The sequence below is a fragment of the Mus caroli genome, chromosome 3 (assembly GCF_900094665.2).
Source record: "Mus caroli chromosome 3, CAROLI_EIJ_v1.1, whole genome shotgun sequence".
Classification (NCBI taxonomy): domain Eukaryota; kingdom Metazoa; phylum Chordata; class Mammalia; order Rodentia; family Muridae; genus Mus; species Mus caroli.
In genome coordinates this window covers 3,526,470-3,548,779 of record NC_034572.1, presented here as the reverse complement: position 1 = coordinate 3,548,779, position 22,310 = coordinate 3,526,470, and the positions used below count along the sequence as shown (strand labels likewise).

General features: G+C 38.6%; 1 protein-coding gene across 2 annotated transcripts in view; it reads right to left on the bottom strand.

Annotated features, from left to right (window-relative positions):
• Pkia (cAMP-dependent protein kinase inhibitor alpha) overlaps positions 1–289 on the bottom strand; it is a 64,958-nt gene extending 64,669 nt beyond the window's left edge. Inside the window, exon 1 of one of the 2 annotated variants that reach the window (XM_021158872.1) lies at positions 141–289. Coding sequence is in view for 1 of the 2 variants with exons in the window: in XM_029475492.1 (XP_029331352.1) it covers positions 141–288 (148 nt within the window). In the remaining variant the exon portion in view is untranslated. The remainder of the gene's footprint in view (positions 1–140) is intronic. The other variant, XM_029475492.1, reaches the window with a different exon arrangement.
• Positions 290–22,310: the final 22,021 nt, after the last annotated feature.

Genomic DNA, 22,310 nt, shown 5'->3' with positions numbered 1-22,310 from the left:
ATCAACCTTTCACTCCCTTGCTCCATTTCCCACTGTAGAATGCAGCGGGCTAATTGTTTTTTCCCCCCGGGATCCTACAAAGCTAGTCCCAACCAGGCGGAAAGCCGTCTTGGATCGGAAAGCGCGGGCCAGCGGCTTACCTTCCGGATGGAGAGACGCGTCCCGGCTGCCCCTGGCTGCAGTCCTGCCCGCCTGGCCGCGTGTGCTGGGCTCTGGGCTCGCAAGGCCCCCGCCCCACCCGCAGCTGCAGCGGCCGCTGGCTACTCCAGGCTGGCTGCATGAAGTCATCGCCCGCCGGAGCAGCGCATTCCGTGCGAACCGCGGGGGGAGACTCGCCGCTCTGTGTTCCAGGAATTGCGTCTGCCAGCTGCACCCGAAAGACGCTGCTCCCCGGAGTGGGGACTGATTTTCTCTGACCGATTTTACACCCGCAGCATTGCCGGATTGTGCAACAAAACAGAAGGGGCAAACAGACCTTCTTTACAGAGAGTCCTTGATCTCCGCACTCCCCTGTCACTGTCGCTGTTTGGATAGCTCCATCTGACAGTGTAGGTTTCCCACCCTCTCCATCTTCTATATCAGTACTGTTCATTTCGCCGAATCTGAGGGATGATTGTCTATTGAAATAAACAGTCATATACTCCGAAAACATTAAAATGGGTAACCGGCCTTTTAAAGAACCCTCATAGCATGAGTCATTTGATTCTAACACACACACACACACACACACACACACACACACACACACACACACGAGTAAAAACAGTTATGAACGCTGAAGACTGTGGACTTCCATTTTCTTGCTATTGTGATAGAATAGGATTCTTCCAACCCAGTGAAGAGGAGGAGAACAGAGAAATCACCCAAGGACACTGAGAAGGGTCATTCCAGGATTTTAGTTCTGTTTGCTAGTGGACAGATGTGCTTCCCAGCTCTCTCCTTGTACCCTACAGTCTCTGCTTTTGGGCTAGACTGCCTGGCTGAAAGCAATAATATTTGAAAAAACAAGAGGCAGATTTCACATCTGCAGAGAGCTGTAACTCCCAACGGATTTCTCAGAATTTCCCATGATGACAAACTAAGCATGGATGCACACAAGCTTCTTGTCCTTGCTTGCTTTAAATTGGCTCTCCCTCCATGCGTCTGTAAGACCGGAAAAGCCTTAGGTCCCTTATGTCCCACACTCACAGAGACGCAGAGACAGAGATTGATTCAAAAAGCAAGAGACTTATTGATCCAGCATGCTGGGGTCATCCTGAAATCAGGATAGAAGCAACCTCGAGTAGCTAAAGCACACACCTTTTATACATTTTTAAGAGCAGTTTTCAGTCACAGTTTAGGGCTGGCAGTTTATCATTGGTTAACCTTTAACAGCATTAAGGGGGCAGACTTAAGGACCAGAGACAATGTGTGGGCTTTTCTAAACAATCAGATGACTATCTCTTAGCGCACCTTGCAGTGAGGCAAATTCTGGGAAAAGAACACATTTCCTTAACTTTTTACAACAGAGGTCATTTTGAGCTACCACAAATCTTGCACTTCCCCTTTTGCTTGCTTCCAAGGTACTGGCTAGCCAACAGTTCAGGTGATTGGTAGTATAAAGGGCGAAAGGCAGCTGAGGATTTTCTCTTTTTGGTGCTTGGCCAGGGTTTCTTTTCCAAGCAAGTCGTTTCCAAGCAGGGAGTTTCCTTATCACCAGTATTATGCAGAGTGGATGTGCCTCATTCCTCATATCTTGGCCTTCCTCGTGAGCATCATTAGAGGTTGCCAGTATTACCCTGGGAATCTGTCCAGCATAAGGGCAAGGAAGAAACTAAAAAACAAAAAACTTCATACCCCTCTATCAATTCCAGAACAGAGTCAGTAGTAGAGCCACCAGAGTTAACAAAAACCAAAATTAATAATTCTGAGAATTATTAATGCAGGATTAATTAGTGCAGGTTGTATACACTTGAAATTTGAGACAGCTTAGTGCATCTCTGCACTCATTTTCATAAAAGCAAGCCCTTCCTCCTACCACAGATTGCTGGATTCTTAGCTTGCATCATAGAGGTATATGCCTCTAGTTCACAACTGCAGAATAAGGCTGAGAAGTAACATCTTAAGTTTCACTAATGTGTGGCTGACATTAGCATTGAATGTGGACTTTAAACAGAAATGTGGGAAGAAACCACAGCAGTGTGGTGCTTGGAATAGGTACAACCACCACAGTCTCGTGTATTTGAATGATTGGCCTGTAGAGAGTGGCACTACTGGGAGGGAGTGTTTTACTGTAGAGGCCACCTTTAGCTCTAGTCAGTGTGGAATCCGGTTACCTTATCTTGCCTTCAAATGAAGATGTAGAACATCTGCTTCTCCAGCACAGTATCTGCCTGTACACTGTAATGATTCCATCATGAAGATGCTAAACTAAACCTCTGAAGCTGGAAGCCAGCCCTAACTAATGCCTTCCTTTGTAAGGATTGCCTTGGTCATAGGTCTCTTCACAGCAATAAAACCCTAAGATAAGCAGTGAACATACTGTAATGTTGTCACTAGCAGAAATAAACAATCCCTTAATGTGTTTTTATAGCTATATCAACATATTGTTACTTTTCAGTCTTTAATAGATGCCATGTTTAGCACACTGTTGGTGTATAGGCAAACTGAGGAATTAGTACAGATTTCCATTTGTCCTACTCCCAAGATCTTCTACTATGAGCATCACACAGGAATACAGGAGCTTCCTTCCAGAAGGTAAAGAGACTCAGGCACGAACTAAAGGCTGTCTTTATGCAGGCTTGTTGAGTTTTTTGTAGTGACTTCAGCTCTTTACTGTACTCCTGTCCAAGATACCACATTTACTCAACTGTTAAATCTCTTTATGATTAGTCCGAGCTAACTCTCAGTTTCCTTGGGTTGTGGATACTATGACCATAGAGATGAAGTGCCCTTCAGCACAGTTATCTCAAGATTACGTATGGCCACAATGATATGATTGTTGGTATTCACTTTGAAGAGCTGACAGATACAGTCAGGTTTTCTGTTGTTGAGTTGTAAAGCCTATCACTACTGTTGAAATCTAGGCACTGTGTGAAGCCCAAGCGTCTAGGGAGCTGCATTCAACCTGTGGGCATAAATAATAATGTTGAGTAAGTGGAATTCTCCTCCAGATTAGCTTTGTCTACATGCCCTCATGTATCATTTAACTCAATTGATTAATATAGATAAGGATGTTATACTTTTGGTAATAGTCTAATGTTTCCTTATTTTATTGTTTAAAATATTCCATTGAGAGCTCTTCAGCGGATAGCTGCATTTGTCAGGTGTTTCTGCTGCACTACACCTCTCCTGTGCTCTTGTGTCTAGCAATTTTTTATATTAATCACATTATATGTGTGAAACAATTCCTTGAATTTCAAAATGTTCTGGGCTCAGAACTTAAATCGGTCACCAATTTCCTTTTTGTGGAGAATGATAGCAGAGACTAAGTTATAGACACCAACTCTGATTCCAAGAAAAGGACTCTTAATTAGGCCTTCCATACAGAAGAGTAAAGCCTGTATTTGTGTATTAACTATGTGAACACATACCAATAAACATTTCTGTATGTACCATGTATATGTGCTTAATACTTATAAATTAATTGAGACATACAAAGGCCTCAGATTACTCTGCTCTTGTAAACATGATTCTAGCTTTCCTGTGAATGCCCATTCCAACACTGAGAGATATGATGCTACCATTTACTATTATACACTCAACTGCTGACCTCCAGTGTCTTATAACACATAGCGGCCATAGAGTTATTAATATATGGCTCTAATAATCATATTTTAATGTGTATAACTTAATACATTTTAATATAACTCAATACACTTAAAAGTTATTACTATATGTGGGATTTTTGTTTATTTTTAGACAGGATCTCTGTACTCAGCCCTGACTTTCCAGGAACCCTTTGTGTAGACAATGCTGGTGTTGAACTTTCAGAGATCTGTTTGCCTCTGCCTTCTTAGTGCTAAGATTAAAGATGCATATCACCATTCCTGACTCTACTAAATGCTACTAACAAAGACTCACTATCTGCTCATTTCTCTATCATGATATTGTTTTTTAAATACTTTGATTTCTATTCTTAAAAGTTAGTATCTTTCTCTATAATTATATAATTTATAACTGAGATGTTAGCTTTGCTAGACATAAAACACAATATACACTCAATAGAGGGAAGGGTGTGTGTAAAGAGATCCAAAAATCAATGACTTCTGCAGGCTTTGTAACTATATCTTCATGTAGCTTGACTTCGTTCTCTCTCTCTCTCTCTCTTTCTCTCCATCTCCCCATTTCTCTGTTCCTGTATTTGAGTGGAGGCACTTTTTGTGTTATATACATGGAAGTCTAGAAAGAAATTTCTGGCTTGGTCTTCAACCTGCAGCTTTTTCTGAGGCAGTGGGACTTTGTTATCCTTTGTTGTTATGCTTGTCTGTAAGGAAGCTTCTGGGAATCTTCCCATCCCTGCTTCCCATCTTGCTTATGAGAGCTGGGGTCAGGTATAATGTCCTGCCCTTTATTATCTGGTTTCTGGGGACCTGTATTCTGATCCTTACCTTTGAGAAGCAAGAACAAACTATCTCCATAGGGCCAGACATTTATTTATTTATTTATGTATCTACCAATTCATTTATTCATTTAGTTAAATGGAATCAGTGTGCAGATGCTGAAAGAGAAAAGACAAAGGTAGGCATTAAGTGGTAGGACTCAATGCTTCTGCACATCAGCACAGTGAGAGGTTCAGGACGATAGATTTAAAAAGGAAAAATAAATACTAATATTTTATTTCACCACACAATGTTAACATCTGTGTTCTTGAAAATAGGCACTCACTAAAGTCCATGCAAACCAACCAACAAACAGGAACAACATCAAACAGTCCTCATCTCAAAGGAGTAGGAGAAATTTACTTTGAGACCAAATATACGATAGCCTAGGAACACAGATTTAGACTACCCATCACTCCATTTAAACATAGCACTAATTTAATGACGTTTTCTAGTAACGAGACAATGAAAGTTATGAGCCAATGAACTTTTCAAATAAATTAGTAGAAACATTAAATAGATGGGTATGATGTTTATGCTTTATCAACCTAACAGAGTCCACTTCATATGAAGGATTGTCTCCATCAAATTAGTCTATTCCCTGTCTACGAGCATTTTTATATCTGCTGATTGATGTGGAGAGGGCCTAGCTCACTATAGGTGGTGTCATCTTGAACAGGTGGCCCCAGGACAAATAAGAAAGCAAACTGAGCAAGTGAGTCAGAGTAAGCCAGTAAGCAGTGTTCCCCAGGGCTTTGCTTCAGTTCCTGCCTCAGGGTTCTTGCCTTGAGCTCCTGTCCTCTCTGTTCTCAGTGATGGACCTTTATCTGGCAGTATAAACAGACATAGTCCTTTCCTCTTGAGTTGATTTTGGTCACTGTCTTTATCACAGCAACATTAAAGTAATTAGAACCCATTGTTTAAATCAAAGTAGAGAAACATTTGCTATGGGCCTCAAATATTGGCTGGTGGTATTTAACTTAGTCTTTTGGTTGATAGAAGGTAGGTGTGTGACTGTAAATCTCAAAGTATTTGCTTAATTGTCACAAAGATGTTTAGTCAGATGCAGAGAAAGGCAATGTAATAGCTTAAGACTCCCTCTTGGTTCTGGACTTGCAACATTCACATCATAGAAGTTCTGGTCAGTTAATCAAGCCCCATAGAAGCTCAGCAGAAGGCACACTGGGACCTTCTGTTCATGCTAGCATGACAGGAAGTTTCATTTGATAAGCGGAGTGAGAGAGTTCTTTTCATTTGATTTTACTCTCAATTTTCAGTGAACTTCATTCTTTAGAAGCTGAACTCCAGCTCTTGATTTAGTGCTTAATTGCATTTGCTTCCTTTATGATGTCCTAAAATTAGAGATCAAACAGCCTATTGATAACAGCAAGGGACAATGAGAAAGCAGACCTAGAGGCTTGCCAGCATTCAGAACATCTCCTTGGGGTTAAAGGAGTCCATCCAGAAAGATTCATTTATATGCAAATGTTTTATCAAAAGGATAACTGAGTATTTCATTAGCAGCCATTAACAATTTAGCAGAGATTAGTTTCTCAGATTTATAATTGAGAGGGACTTGGTCCCAACATCTGTCACCCCATTGACAAGCAAATCTGTTCTTCACACTCCATAGGGGTGTAGGACATGTTAGAGACCTGGGATGGGGGAGGCTTCTAGGAGTCTATGGGGGTGACTTTAGATGAGACTCATAGCAGTAGAGATATGGAATCTGAAGTGTTCACCTCCTGCAGCCATTATGACACCCAGTGGAGGAAAAGGGCATTAACTCACCCACAAAACTTGCAACCCAAAATTTGTCCTGTCTATAAGAAATGCAGTGACAAAGTTGAAGCAGAGACTGAGGGAATGGCAAGCGAATATCGGGCTCAACTAGTGTCTTACTCCACTGCAAGCATCAATCCCTGACACTATAAATGATGTTCTGTTATGCTTGCAGACAGGAGCCTAGCATGACTGTTCTGAGAGGATCCAGACAGCAGCTGACTGAAACAGATGTAGAGATCCACAGCCAAATATTGGATGGAGCTTCGGTACTTTTATGGAAATGATTGAGAGCTCCAAGGGAGATAGGAACTCCACAGGAAGACCAAAAGTCAACTAACCTGGACCCATGGCAGAGGTCAGAGACTGAGCAACCAACCAAAGAGCATACACAGGCTGGACCTAGGCTCCCCACACATATGCAGCAGATGTGCAGCTTGGCCTTCAAGTGGGTCTCTCACAACTGGAGCAGGGGCTTATCCTGATTCTGTTGCCTCTCTGTAGAATCCATTCCCTTGGTTGGGATGCCTTGTCTGGCCTCAATAGGCAAGGATATACCTAGCCCTGCATAGACTTGATGTGCCAGGGTGGGATGAATACCCAGAAGGGCTCCACTCTTTCAGAGGAGAAGGGAAGAAGGGATGGGGGAAGAGACTATCTGAGGAGAGACTGGGATGTAAGGTGAACAAGTAAATAAATTAATGGGAGGAAAAGAAATTGAGTGCTTAGTGCTGGGCTTTCGGTACTGTTGTCTGTAACTACGACTTACTGAAAGGAGTGGAGGAAGATACCCACAGAAAATGTGCTTTTACTTTTTCACTCCTAATCACAGGAACTGTGGCAAGGTTTTGGTTGTAATTTGCTCTACAGCATGGCTAGGTTTGGCCTGTGATTTGTTTTACAGTGTGGTTAGGTTTTGGCTGTGACTTGCTTGTGATTTGCTCTACAGACTACTTCTAATTTTATGTAAAGAATTCTACTCTTTTAATAAGGTTAAAAAGAATATCATATAAAATGTATGCAGGACAATTTAAGGATAGTAAGGCTAAGGGACAGAAAACATTAGAGTTATACGGAATAAATAATGTATTGTAAGATATTTTCCTACTATGAACTTATAGAATAGTTTTATCCAGTAATATAAGCCAAGAGAGATCAAAATGCCCTGTTTACCCAATAACTCTGATACAAATTATAAAAACACTATCACTTATATGAAAGTTGATAGTAGGTACTGTAAAAATCAACACACACAAGCTGATAAAACAGAAATACAGCATTAAAAGGGTAATGATGGTAATGACCCCACCATCTGCTTGGTTCTTTCCTTGGCTCCCATCTTCTGTCATCTCTCTCTCTCTCTCTCTCTCTCTCTCTCTCTCTCTCTCTCTCTCTCTCTCTCTTTCTCTCTCTGGTAAGGAGTAGCTATAACACTTATATAATACAGTATGATGCTGAAGTTGGAATCTGTGTTTGAATACTTGCTTAAGTGAAGTGCTTAGCATTAGGTTTAGTTGCTGTCCAAATACCCAGAAATGAGCTCAATCTGTACTATAGGAAGATTTCTGGTGGTTCGATAAAACTAGCATTCTCCAGGAACTTGTGAAATAGGTCCACCTCTGCCAAAAGGAATCATTTCCCTTATCTCTGGCAGGAGGGATGTATAGCTCTACCTGTGGCACCTATCAGCACTATTAACTCATGCTGGTCTCAAGTCGTTTTCTTATATGCATGTTTTGTTTTGTTCTGTGACTCACTGAGTTTAATTTGGGCTGTTTGTGTAAACATGGGTTTTAAACTGTCCATAGCTCACTGTAGACCCACGGAGTTGAAGACAATGGTCACTCCTTCCCAGAATTTACCAGTAACAAGCAGTTTAGCTGAACAAGCTAAGGCCCTCGTCTCATCCATAGTTCTTTAAGACAAGCCCAGTGGCATCTACCCCATTATCCCAATGCTTTGGGGGTAGTGGTTGCAGTGGCTGTGCCAGGTTCACAAGAGAACGTTTCCTTTTCTCAGTTTCTCCTCACTCTTACATTCTTTGTCTCCTTCTCCCATTCATGTGGTTCCCAGAGCCTTAGATGAGGAAGTATAGATGATGTTGTTAGGGCTGAGCCCTCAGGCCTCACTTATTCTCACCACCTAGAGCAGTCACAGATCTCTGCATCTGCTGTGATAATTGCGAAGATAATTTAATCTTCAGCTAAATCTGAGAGTAGTGTTTGGCTTGATTGGAGTGTCCCATACACATAATTCTTCAGTGACTTTGGCTGCTTCAAAGACATTAGCTACCTCACAATGTATCATCTTGAATCTTAGCATATCTCCCCTAACCTTAACTGTTGCCTGTAGTTTTAAAACACGTGAGCTACCACTTTAGCTGGGAACCATGGCCACACTAGCATAAAAAGGACCAGAAGAGTGGAGTCATGATTAAAATCAGAAGTGGAAACAGAAAAGGATTTTACTTGTTTGGAGGTGGACATTTTTGCATGCTAATGAGAACATCTAGTACAGAGGAAAGCATTGATTCAGCAGGGGAAAGATTATACTCTCTGTCTGTCTGTCTGTCTGTCTGTCTGTCTGTCTGTCTCTGTGTCTCTCTGTCTCTGTCTCTCTCTCTCTCTGTCTGTCTATGTGTGTGTGTGTGTGTGTGTGTGTGCTGGTCACGGAGAGTCATGGAGAGGGATCCAGTGAATATAACTGGATTTGGCTTTGGGTCAGTGGACAAATTTTCATTTTCCCAAAGAAGGAAGGGCTCCAGAGTAGACAGCATCTTATGTGCTCAGATGTCATGTCCTCACCTCTGTCCCTTGGGATCAAAGGAATTGCTGAAACTTCTGAAGGTGAAACATTTGTGAGCCAAGAGGAGGTCTGTAGTGTTTGTGTAGGGCAGGGGAAGGAACTGATCAGAGTTTAGGGTTTGTTAGGGTTGGTGATTGTAAATTTAAACACTACCAGTAGGCAAAGGTACCAGGCCCACTTGTCTCCTTAGCACAGCTGCTCTGCTGGCTTAGGTCTCTTCCGCAGATTTTGCCTGGCCACTCCAGCCGCTCCAGCCGACGGTGGTGGCCATTGTATTCAGAGTAAGTGTAAGAAATTACTCCCAAGGTAGACAACAGACTCTTATTCTAGTAAAGAGGGAATTGAAGACTTTGGATAATTCTTAAGTGTCAGACGCGTCTTTCCCTTGTTCTAACATTATGTACGATCACAAACGCCGACAATTTTGGCACCTAATGACATGCTAAAACGAAATATTCAGCCCAATGTTTTATCTGCCTCTAAATGTCCATTTGACACAGCCTAGAGTCAGATTTGCCTGTGGATGTATAGCTCTGCCCCAATTCCGCAGAAAAACACAGGAGAGCTCAAGAACACGGAAGTTGCTGCAATTTGCACACGAGTCCTTTATTGAGAGTCTTGACTTGGATAGCAAACCTCCCCACAGCATAGGTCCGGAGTGCGATCCCAAGCTTTAGTGTTTTAGAACTTATATATAGCAGAGTTAGAAATTTCTTGAATGCTTAGGATGAAGGAGAGAGAAGGCGAGTGAGGTAAGTCATAACTCAGACAGGACACCATTTGGTAGGGCGGTATAGCGAGGCTGAGAGGGGGATTAAAGATTGTCTTTTGTGGGGCTATCAGGAACTAGTTTTATGGAAGGCCATAACTGTTTGTGATCTTTGATTACCTCTTTTCTATGATTATATCATGGGACCCTAATCTCCTTTCTTCAAGGATAAGCACCAGCTGCATCTGGTTATCTGGGAGAATGCTGGTCTTGGCACCACTGAAGCTGAGGAGTTTTTGTCATTTGACTTACTCAGGCTGGCACCCACGGCTCCTTGAGTCCTTTTGGAGCAGCCAGGGAGGTGGAAGTCAGGAGGGGGAAGGACAGGTGGGAGAAAGCAGAGCTTCTGAGGAAAAATGCAGAGGCAAGCAGCAGAAGCGCGTGAGAGAGAGCCTGGGGGAGGGGGACTTCTGCTGGCAAGTGAAGAAGCAAGTGGCCTGTGCACCTCAGGATCTGTGATGGGTCCTGCTGATTGCTCCTCACTGCAGGAGAGCTCAGCTCCCAGGGGTGAGGCCATTCCCTGAGGAGTTGGTTCTGCTGCAAGCAGTGATCTAAATGGACTTTTGCTTCAGATTCTTACAAAATTTCTACCTTAATTTCTCACGGTGATGGAATGTAACCTGTTAGGAGGACCCTTTCGTCCCCTAATTTGCTTTTGGTCTTAGTTTTATCACAACAACCAAATGGAAGCCAGAATACCCTGTTACCTAGGAATGCCTCATCAGCACTTTTTAAACCAATGATTTCGTATTAGGTAAAGGATGACTTCTTAGTAAAATCATTCTGAAACATGTTTTATTTAACAAATTTTGTTGATAGATATATTAATACTCTAATTTGATAGTTATAATTGTAAGCATACATGGGAAATTACATTATTTCAGTGTACCCATAAATATACACAATTAAAGCTAACTTTTAAAAGTCATCTGCATAGAGATAAGCATAGCAGGCTTGCAGCATTCTCTAACCCATTGCTCTTCTCTATATCCATGACTTTTCCACACTTGATGACCAATTGGATATAAATTTTCTGTGGCTCTGGAAATAATGATAAAGGTAAACAACCATTTAGTCTTTGAAGATCTGCACTGCCACCGTTTTCTCTCTAATACAAATTCAATGCTTTCTGGTCCACTCTTGTTCACTCACATAAACTGGCTTATTATGTTGGGTGGATCTCCATTCTATTTGTAACCCAATTTTGCCCTCTTGTGACTAAATCTGGAAATATCAACATGAAAGATAACATCCCCTTCAGCCCAGAACCCAGCCCACTCCATGCCATCTTTTACATAGGTTTTTAAAAAGTGCAAATGTTATTTTCAATGTTAGTGATAGAGAAATGCTCAACCAATAATATATATGCATGCTACTTAGCACTCCACCCTCTTCCTCAGTTTGAGATTATGTTAAGGGTCACACTTTGGCTGAATGTGGAAGATGACAGAGCCATTGATATTTATTTATTTATGTTATACTATTTTGAACTGTCCCATGTCCAGGCCCACCCTGCCCTATCCTGCCCTATTCTATTCTATTCTATTCTATTCTATTCTATTCTATTCTATTCTATTCTATTCTATTCTATTCTATTCTATTCTATTCATATTATATGTTTGTAACTTAGAACTTTGCAATAAAGTAATTGCTTTATCTCTGACATGATCTTCAAATATGAGAAGCTAGAATGTCAGAAGAGAGTTTGTCTTACCATCATTTAAACACTAAAACAAGGGGAATATTTTCTCTGGTTAATGTTCACTTGTTAGGGATGCCTATCGATATGGAAAGCCATTGAAAGATAGTGAACGCATCAGCACACACACCAGCATTTGGCCCTGTAGTAGACAATCTTTATACCATTGAAAGAAAGGAAAAAGTTCATTATGTTTACCTACACCTTTATGCTTAGTTTATGTTAAGAAATAACTTAACAACCTTTCCTCCTTTATCCACTAACAATTTTATTTCAAAAAAGTCTCTTGAAGCCGGGCGTGGTGGTGCACGCCTTTAATCCCAGCACTCAGGAGGCAGAGGCAGGCGAATTTCTGAGTTTGAGGCCAGCCTGGTCTACAAAGTGAGTTCCAGGACAGCCAGGGCTAAACAGAGAAACCCTGTCTTGAAAAAACAAACAAACAAACAAACCAAAACAACAACAACAACAAAAAGTCTCTTGAGCATCTCCCATGTGATTGCTGCTATGCTAAGTTGTAGGGGTGACACTTTCTTTAACAGAAGACTTGTAGTCTGACATAAAGACAAGCATTGCATAGACTTGCAAGATTGCTGGTGGCATGAGCACATGGTATGTATTGTAAGTTCTCTCAGAGGAGATCAACGGGGCTGTTTTGACGATTCATGCAGAATAGGTATGGGCATGAAAGGGCAAAGGGAGCTCAGCACAGGAAGCCAACTGCAGACATGCGTGTACATTGTTATTACAGGTGATTGCTGTTAATCTGCTCATCATTTATACTATAATTAACACGTTGGTGATAACTACCTACTGCTATGTGATCTAAAAACTAAAAACTAAAAACTAAAAAATATAAAAGTATAGTTATCTACATTTTTCTATAATCAGTTTTATGAATCGGGTATTGGAATTGTTCTCATTTTGCATGTAAGAAAACAAAACTAGAAATGCTGTTGCTTGTCAGGGGACTTCAATGTCCTGGTCATGTTAAATATCTGCAGTTTCTTGGCAAGAGCTAAATATTGAATTTGTTTTTGGTGTAATGACACCAGGGGCAAGTGCTTTGATTTCTTTCTTTAATTCAACACGGAGGCATTATTGCTAGCTTGGAACTTAGTATTAATTCCTTTAAACTGCTACATTTGTGCCACATGTGAGAAATATTGGAGACATGTGAGGCTGTGTGAAAAACCTTTAATGTGTTTAATCCATGCACGAAAATATTCACATTGGTATAATGTTAGTGACTAATTTATGATCCTGTTAATACACTGAAATGTTTCCTGATACAAGTCCAGGGTCACTTACTGTAGTGAATTGATTTATTTCTTTGTTTTCTTATCTAGGATCTCTTATCATTTTTACATTTTACTTGTGGGCTATGTAGTATGCCCTTCAGGTTTAGACTTTTGAATTCTTGCTGTGAGCCAAGAACATACAGTTGAGGTTATTTGAACAGCACTATAATCTCTTATGATTCTTAGTATGCCATGACATGGAGTATGAGAAATATTTCCTTCTATTCAGCTACAGAACTTTGATAGTTGCAAAATAACTGTATTTGCATGCAGTGGGCATTTCAGGAGTCTGTAATTTCAGATTGTTCAAGTAATCCATTTCAACCTTTATTTTCTCCACACCAATTTTAGTTCTATCAATACTTTCTGTCTTCAGGAGCTGCTGTGATGTATCACAGATGTTCCATTATTATCCAAGCCACTCCTCTTACCACTATTAATTCCCATTTAACTCCTCGGAGGAATTGTCTCTCTTCTCCTCACTATTGTTTCATTATATCAGTTTGGAGAAATGCATACTTATTTAATTTACTGGGATCTACTTCACTAGCATTATGTATCACATTGTTGCTTATATTGTTCATTATTCATCCATTTTTCCCCATCTACTTCAGTGTAATCATAAGATTTATATGAAGTAAAGTTGAGTTCATTGATAAAGTGTGTGACATATTTTATATGTATTTGAATCTTGTTCTGTTTCATTTGTTACATAAACATTTGCATTTAGTTTTCATCTCTTCCTGTAGCTGATCATTCTCCTAACTCTTTAGTTTCTTCTTTATCCATGCCTCTCTGTACTTATGTACAGATACTTGCACATTTTGTTATATTCTCCTGCTCATTACACAACAGTGAAGGTGCATATAAATACTCCTTTGATGTTACCTTTATGGCATTTTACAAATTACCTTATACCAGTTGCTTGTTATTTTCTTTAATACATTGATGAAATTAAGTCTATATTTACCTCGGTGTGACAAAGCATGGATTCCTACTTGATTACTTCTGTTCCTGTTTTTTTTTTTTTTTTTTTTTTCTGGTGCTGAGACCTAACACACACACAAAAGCTTTGCACACAGTAGACACATGTGTTGCCATTGGACTGCAGCTTCAACTATTTGGCATAGTTGGTATAGACACGTAACTTTGCACATTAGATTAGTGATGCTGACCCACAGCTGTTGATTCAGATGCACATTCACCATATAGCGCTACACTTCCTCATCCATATAAAGTAACCAAGGTTCATCAAACACTCAGTACTTAGTGCTTTTGTGCACAGTGGCACATGCTTGCAATTGCAAGACTGGGGAGAAGGATCAGGAATTGAAGGTCAGATTAGGTTATACAGGAAACAAGCAAACAGTCATGACTGTGATTCCCAGTGCTAAGCACTCTAAAATCCTCTCTCCACACTGGTGAGATATCAGAGATCTTTAGGCATTTGCTTCTGTCGAAAAATAGCCAGTGGTCCTTTTTTTTCCTCTGTTAGAGACTATAACACTGATTGGTTGAAACATTCACTCTGCTGGTTGTTTGCTTTTAAAAATAGGTTTTGGCTATTCTTTTGATTCTTTTAAATTATAGATGAGTTGCTTCATTATTTAGATTTAATAAGTCAAATATAATGTTTCTGAGAGATGTTTAATGTGAAGGTTTAAGAACGATATAAGCTCCCAATATGCCATTATGAGTAAGAATTTCCTGTAAAGTTCTCAGCTCAGGGAAAAATATGTTGCATTCCATTGCAACTGAGAAAGTCATTGAAACTCATGCCCTGAGAAAGCCATTTAACCTCATGCCCTTAGAAAGTCATTGAAACTCATGCCCTGAGAAAGCATTCTCAAGAAGTGTGCCATTAGTATTTCATACCTTATGAGAGCCAATATGATGGTTGTTTGATTTTTATTGTTAAAATTATTTTTCCCATTTACTTCCTAAACTACAAATTTTGAGTCCCTAGAGTGAGACAAACTATCCCATGAATTAAGAAGGCACAAAGGAACTCAATGTTTATAGCAGGAAGAAGAGGAAGAAGAGAGATAGCAGGATTGATCCCCCTTTAAAGGGCTCATGTTTCAGAGATTACCTTAGGGAGACTGAAGCAAGCTTTCACTTGGAAATGTAGAAAGCAGCCATGCCCTACATTTAAAGGTCTATTGTGTATCTTCCATTTAAAAATGAAGCCTGAGAGTAACCTAGAACAGAAGAGGGTAAAACAATCTGTGAACAAATCCTTTCTGTGCCATTGCATGAAGCCAATTATAACGACTACCTCTAATGAACTTATAATATCCCTGGAAAAACTAGTCTGTGTATTATATAAAAGGAAATAGGGACCATATATACATTTATAGCTCTTTTAGCTGCACAGCTCACACATATTCAAAGATTCTGCTTAGCATCATGAATTTTATGCCTGTAGATATATAAAGGTAACACATGGTCATACGTGTATATTGTATCAGCAGGAGGTCCTATTTATATTTATTATATCAGGTTCCTGGAAGTTAGACATTTCTCCCTCATTTTATGGACTGAATTATTACAATTTTAATAAAAATATTCCTTTATTTGTTATTTGAGAGTTTCACATAGTTCTGTACTTAGATGCAATTATTTTCTCATTTCTTACAAGGTTAGCCCTTCATATTCATACAAGGTTAGTTATATACTCTGCTGAAAAAATAATTTAATTTGATAAACTCCACATTGACTCTTAGCTTTTTCTTTTACTTTTGTTTTTGGTGTGTCTAAGAATCTGTTGCTAAACCAATATTTTCCTTTTTATGTACTTCAAGAGCTTCCAATTTTATATTTCAGTTCCTGATCAATTTGGGATTGATCTTTGTGGTGTGTGGTGTTAGTTGTTCAATTGGAATGTCCAGAGTAATATTGAGGAGTAGTAGTGAATGTGGGCATCTTTGATGACTGTGTGATCTTAGCATAGACTTTCAGTCCTTTACAATTAAGTAACTCTGCAGTTTCATGGTAAACGTCACTTATCATGTTAAACATGATACCTTATTTTCTGAATATTGTTATCTTAGATTTATAAACATGAGAGACTGTAAAACCTTATCAATGATTTATCTTTTATCAGTTGATATAATCACATTTACTTCTTTATAATAGTGTGATATAGTTCACTGACTGGTAACCTTTAGCTGAACATCTCTAGCTTTTCTATGATACATATTAGGCAGTCTATAGTATTCTGGTTATACTCATTTGTTAACTGCAGATTGTTTATCATCCAGCATTTTTGTGCAATGTCTACCATTCTTTTAGTTTCACTTTAATAAAACAAGATGAACACCTTACACTGGTTTTTCACTTAACCTCCATACAGAAGGCACATGTAATTTTGAAACATAAGGCATATACTCCCTCTGAAATCAAAGTCATACTTCTTCTAGATTCTGCCATACTGGAGAAAACATTTATAAAAGGTACAAAAATAGATGCATTTTCTCATATTGTTTGTTTTTGAACATTGAGTACCAATAACTTGGTATTTAGAGAAGATTCTAAATACCAAATTATGAGGCAAGCATAGCTGGAGCTAATTTTGAATAACTGGAATGTTTCTAATGAAATTTTATAGAAATGATTTAGAAGAAAGTTAATAAGAAATTTCTAAAAAGAATATCAAAGATGAAAATGGTGTATATGTATAAAAATGTACTTATAGACACAAATAAATATAATAAGAAAGGAAATACTTGCAGTGTGTTCCAAAGGTAGAAAGTATACAGACTTAGGATGTGGCTGCAGGCCTGAAGTCTAACTCTATTATTGCTGTGTTTTGAGATCCTCAAATCACTTAATTATTTTCATAATTATTTCAGTTATTTTCAAGTTGGAAAGGTTGAATTTAGTGACTAAAATACTCCATTACATGAATTTGTTTGACTTTGTAATCTTTACATTCATTTATAGTGTAAGAAGCAGACAGACCCCAAGATGTTATATTGTAGTAAAAGTAATTTTCTCTGGACACAGACACAGGTGTTTTTTTGATATTCTTTCATGTAGGAGCTGTCTCTTGGGTAGAGAGGCTGCTGAGTCTAGCAAGATTTACTTCTATGAATTTTTTTTTGATTAATTGTTTTCAACTTGGAAAACTTGAGTGGGAGGAAGATAATTGTTCATTCAGATTGGGAAGAACTAAATACACAGTGGAAAAGACAGACTAATATGAACAGTTACAATGCATAAGACTTCATGTAATTACAACAAGTTGATTAAAATGTCTTTTAAAAGCATTCACACACACACACACACACACACACACACACACACACATATATATATATATATGTATATATATATATATATATATATATATACATATATATATATATATTCCAGACTGTTGTCTATGAGTTTAAACTTAAAAACTTAGAAGAAACTTTGACACTATGTCTCTTTCCTTATATGAAAATATTCAGTAGTTTCCTACTACCTAAAACCTCTCATGCAATGCTTTTTGGAAATGCATGTATTTTTTTTTTGTGGACCAAGTCTTAAATCAAACCAGAGTGGTTGGTTTCTTCACTAATCTTAATGCAACCAATGCATATTGGATATATTATGCCTAGAGGGTTGGTACAATTCAAAGAATTCAGGGGTCACTTGGGGCATGAACTCGATGGATGGTCCCATAGTCTCCAGAGGACTCTCAATGCGATCTTAGGATCACTGGTGAGTGGAACACAACATCTTTTCCAAACCAATTGTGACAGCGACTCCTGTTCCTTCTGATAGGTGCTGGTATATGTTGGTTTCGAACACACCAGACAGCACCACAGTCCCCAGAGGAGACATCACTTCCAGGCGCTGTAATATGCCCAGGATCTTAGGATTTCAGGATAACAGGAGCTTAGTCAAACAAGGATCTCAGGGTCTCAGAGGAAGCTTGACTGCCAAGAACTCCGACACACCTAGAATCTCAGGTTCACAGGAGTTCGGAATCACAGGATCACAGACAAAGCTGGACTCTGAGGAATAAAAGGAAGGACAGGCTCCAATCAGACATATTGAGGACAGCAAGCACTTGAGATAATCAGATGGCAGGAGGCAAGCATAAGAAAAGAAGCAACAGAGACCAAGGTTACTTGGCATCATCAGAACCAAACTCTCCCACAACAGCAAGCCCTGGATACACCATCACACCAGAAAAGCATGATATGGATCTAAAGTCACTTCTCATGATGATGATGGAGGATTTTAAGAAGGAAATACATAACTTTCTTAAAGAAATACAGGAAAACACAGGCAAACAACTAGAAGCCCTTAAAGAGGAAACACAAAAATCCCTTAAAGAGTTATAGGAAAATACTACCAAACAGGTGAAAGAATTGAATAAAACACAAAAGTCCCTTAAAGAGTTACAGGAAAATACTACCAAATAGGTGAAAGAATTGAACAAAACGGTCCGGGATCTAAAAATGAAAGTAGAAATAATAAAAAAGGGGACAACTCTGGAGATAGAAATCCTAGGAAAGAAATCAGGAACCATAGATTCGAGCACCAGCAACAGAATATAAATGATGGAAGAGAGAATCTCAGGTGCAAAAGATTCCATAGAAAACATGGTCACACATGGTCACAACAACAATCAAAGAAAATGCAAAATGCAAAAAGATCATAATTCAAAACATCCAGGAAATCCAGGAAACAATAAGAAGACCAAAACCTAAGGATGATAGGAGTAGATGAGAATGAAGACTTTCAACTTAAAGGGCCAGTAAATATCTTCAACAAAATTATAGAAGAAAACCTCCCTAACCTAAAGAAACAGATGCTCATGAACATACAAGAAGCCTACAGAACTCCAAATAGACTGGACCAGAAAAGAAATTCCATCTGACATGTAATAATCAGAACAAAAAATGCACTAAATAAGGAGAAAATATTAAAAGCAATAAGGGAAAATGGACAAGCAACATATAAAGGCAGACCTATCAGAATTGCACCAGAGTTCTCACCAGAGCCTATGAAAGCCAGAAGATCCTGGATATATGTTATACAGAACCTAAGAGAACACAAATGCCAGCCCAGGCTACTAAACCCAGCAAAACTCTTAAGTACCATAGATGGAAAAACCAAAGTATTCCATGAGAAAACCAAATTCACACAATATCTTTCCACGATTCCAGCCCTTCAAAGAATAATAAAGGAAAAAGTCCAACACAAGGAGGGAAACTATGCCCTACAAAAGGCAAGAAAGTAATCCTTCAACAAACCTAAAAGAAGATAGTCTCAAGAACAGAATCCCAACTCTAGCAGCAAAAATAACAAGAAGTATCAATTACTTTTCCTTAATATCTCTTAATATCAATGGACTCAATTCCCCAATAAAAAGACATAGACTAACAAACTGGCTATATAAACAGGACCCAACATTTAGCTGCATACAAGAAACCCACCTCAGGGACAAAGACAGACACAACCTAAGAGTTTTTTCCAATCGAACTAGCTGGAGTAGCCATTCTAATATTGAATAAAATCAACTTCTAATCCAAAGTTATCAAAAATGACAAGGAGGGGCACTTCATACTCATCAAAGGTAAAATCTTCCAAGATGAACTCTCAATTCTGAATATTTACACTTCAAATGCAAGGGCATCCACATTCATTAAAGAAACTTTAGTGAAGCTCAAAGCATATATTGCACTGCATACAATAATAGTGGGAGATTTTAACACCCTACTCTCATCAATGGACAGATCCTGGAAACATAAACTAAACAGAGACACAGTGAAACTAACAGAAATTATGAAACAAATAGATTTAACAGATATCTACACAACATTTTACCCTAAAACAAAAGGATATATCTTCTTCTCAGCACCTCATGGTACCTNCTCCAAATTGACCATAAAATTGGTCACAAAAGAATCCTAAACAGATTAAAAAATATTGAAATTATCCCATGCATCCTATCAGATCACCATGGACTAAGGCTGATCTTCAATAACAACATAAATAATAGAAAACCCACATTCACATGTAAGCTGAACAACACCCTATTTAATGATAAAGTGGTCAAGGAAGAAATAAAGAAATTAAAGATTTTTTATAGTTTAATGAAAATGAAGCCACAACATACCCAAACTTATGGAATACAATAAAAGCAGTCCTAAGAGGAAAACTCAAAGCTCTGAGTGCTGCCAAAAAGAAAAAGAGAGATAGAGAGAACACACACTAACAGCTTGACAGTACACCTAAAAGCTCTAGAACAAAAGGAAGCAAATTCACCCAAGAGAAGCAGAGGACAGGAAATGTTCAAACAGGCTGAAACCAACCAAGTAGAAACAAAAAGAACTATACAAAGAATCAACCAAACTAGGAGCTGGTTCTTTGAGAAAAACAACAAGATAGATAAACCCTTAACCAGATTAACTAGAGGGCACAGGGACAGTATCCTAATTAACAAAATCAGAAATGAAAAAGGAGACGTAACAACAGATCCTGAGGAAATCCAAAACATTATCAGATTCTATTACAAAAGGCTATACTCAACAAAACTGGAAAACCTGGATGAAATGGACAATTTTCTAGACAGATACCAGGTACCAAAGTTAAATCCAGAACAGATTAATGATCTAAACAGCCCCGTATCCGCTAAATAAATAGAAACAGTCTTTAATAGTCTCCTAACGAAAACAAAAAAACAAAAAAACAAAAAACAAAAAACAAAAAACAAAAACAGGACCAGATGGGTTTAGTGCAGAGTTCCATCAGACTTTAAATTAAGACTTAATTTCAATTTTCCTCAAACTATTTAACAAAATAGAAACAGAAGGTACTCTACTCAATTCATTTTATGAAGGCAAAATTATTCTAATACCTAAACCACACAAAGACCCAACAAAGAAAGAGAACTTCTCACCAATTTCCCTTATGAATATCGATGCAAAAATACTCAATAAAATTCTGGCAAACAGAATACAAGAACACATCAAAACAATCATTCATCATGATCAAGTAGGCTTCATACCAGGGATGGTTTAATATACAGAAATCCATTAACATAATCCACTATATAAACAAACTCAAAGACAAAAAAAAACACATGATCATCTCACTAGATGCTGAGAAAGCGTTTGACAAAATCCAATACCCATTCATGATAAAAGTCTTGGAAAGATCAGGAATTCAAGGCCCATACCTAAACATAATAAAAGCAATATAGAACAAACCAGTAGCCAACATCAAACTAAATGGAGAAAAACTTGAAGCAATTCCACTAAAATCAGGGACTAGACAAGGCTGCCCACTTCCTCCCTACCTATTCAATATAGTACCTGAAGTCTTAGCCAGAGCAATTAGAGGACAAAAGGAGATCAAGGGCATACAAATTGGAAAGGAAGAAGTCAAAATATCACTCTTTGCAGATGATATTACAGTATGTATAAGTGACCCTAAAAATTACACTGGATAACTCCTAAAACTGATAAACAGCTTTAGTGCAGTAGCCTGATATAAAATTAGCCTTTCTCTACACAAAGGATAAACAGGCTGAGAATGAAATTAGGAAAACAACACCCTTCACAATAGTCACAAATAATACAAAATACCTTGGTGTGACTCTAAGAAAGTGAAAGATCTGTATGATAAGAACTTCAAGTCTCTGAAGAAAGAAATAGAAGATCTCAGAAGATGGAAAGATCTCCTATGCTCATGGATTGGCAGAATTTATATAGTAAAAATGTCTATCTTGCTGAATGCAATCTACAGATTCAATGCTATCCCCATCAAAATTCCAACTCAATTCTTCACTCAGCGAGGGAAATTTGCAAATTCATCTGGAATAACAACAACAACAACAAAAAAAAACTAGGATAGCAAAACCTATTCTCAACAATAAAAGGACCTCTTGTGGAATCACCGTACCTCACCTTAAGCTGTACTACAGAGCAATTGTGATAAAGACTGCATGGTACTGGTATAGCGACAGACAGGTAGATCAATGGAATAGAATTAAAGGCCCAGAAATGAAACCACAAACCTTGATCTTGACAAGGGAGCTAAAACCATCCAGTGGAAAAAAAGACAACATTTTCAATAAATGGTGCTGGAACAACTGGCAGTTATAATGTAGATGATCGCGAATGGATCCATTCTTATCTCCTTGTACAAAGATCAAGTCTAAGTCGATCAAGGAACTCCATATAAAACCAGAGATTCTGAAACTTATAGAGAAGAAAGTGAGGAAAAGCCTCGAAGATATGGCACAGGGGAAAAATTCCTGAGCAGAACAACAATGGCTTGTTCTGTAAGATCAAGAATCAATAAATGGGACCTCATAACATTGCAAAGGTTCTGTAAGGCAAAAGACACTATCAACAAGACAAAAAGGCCAC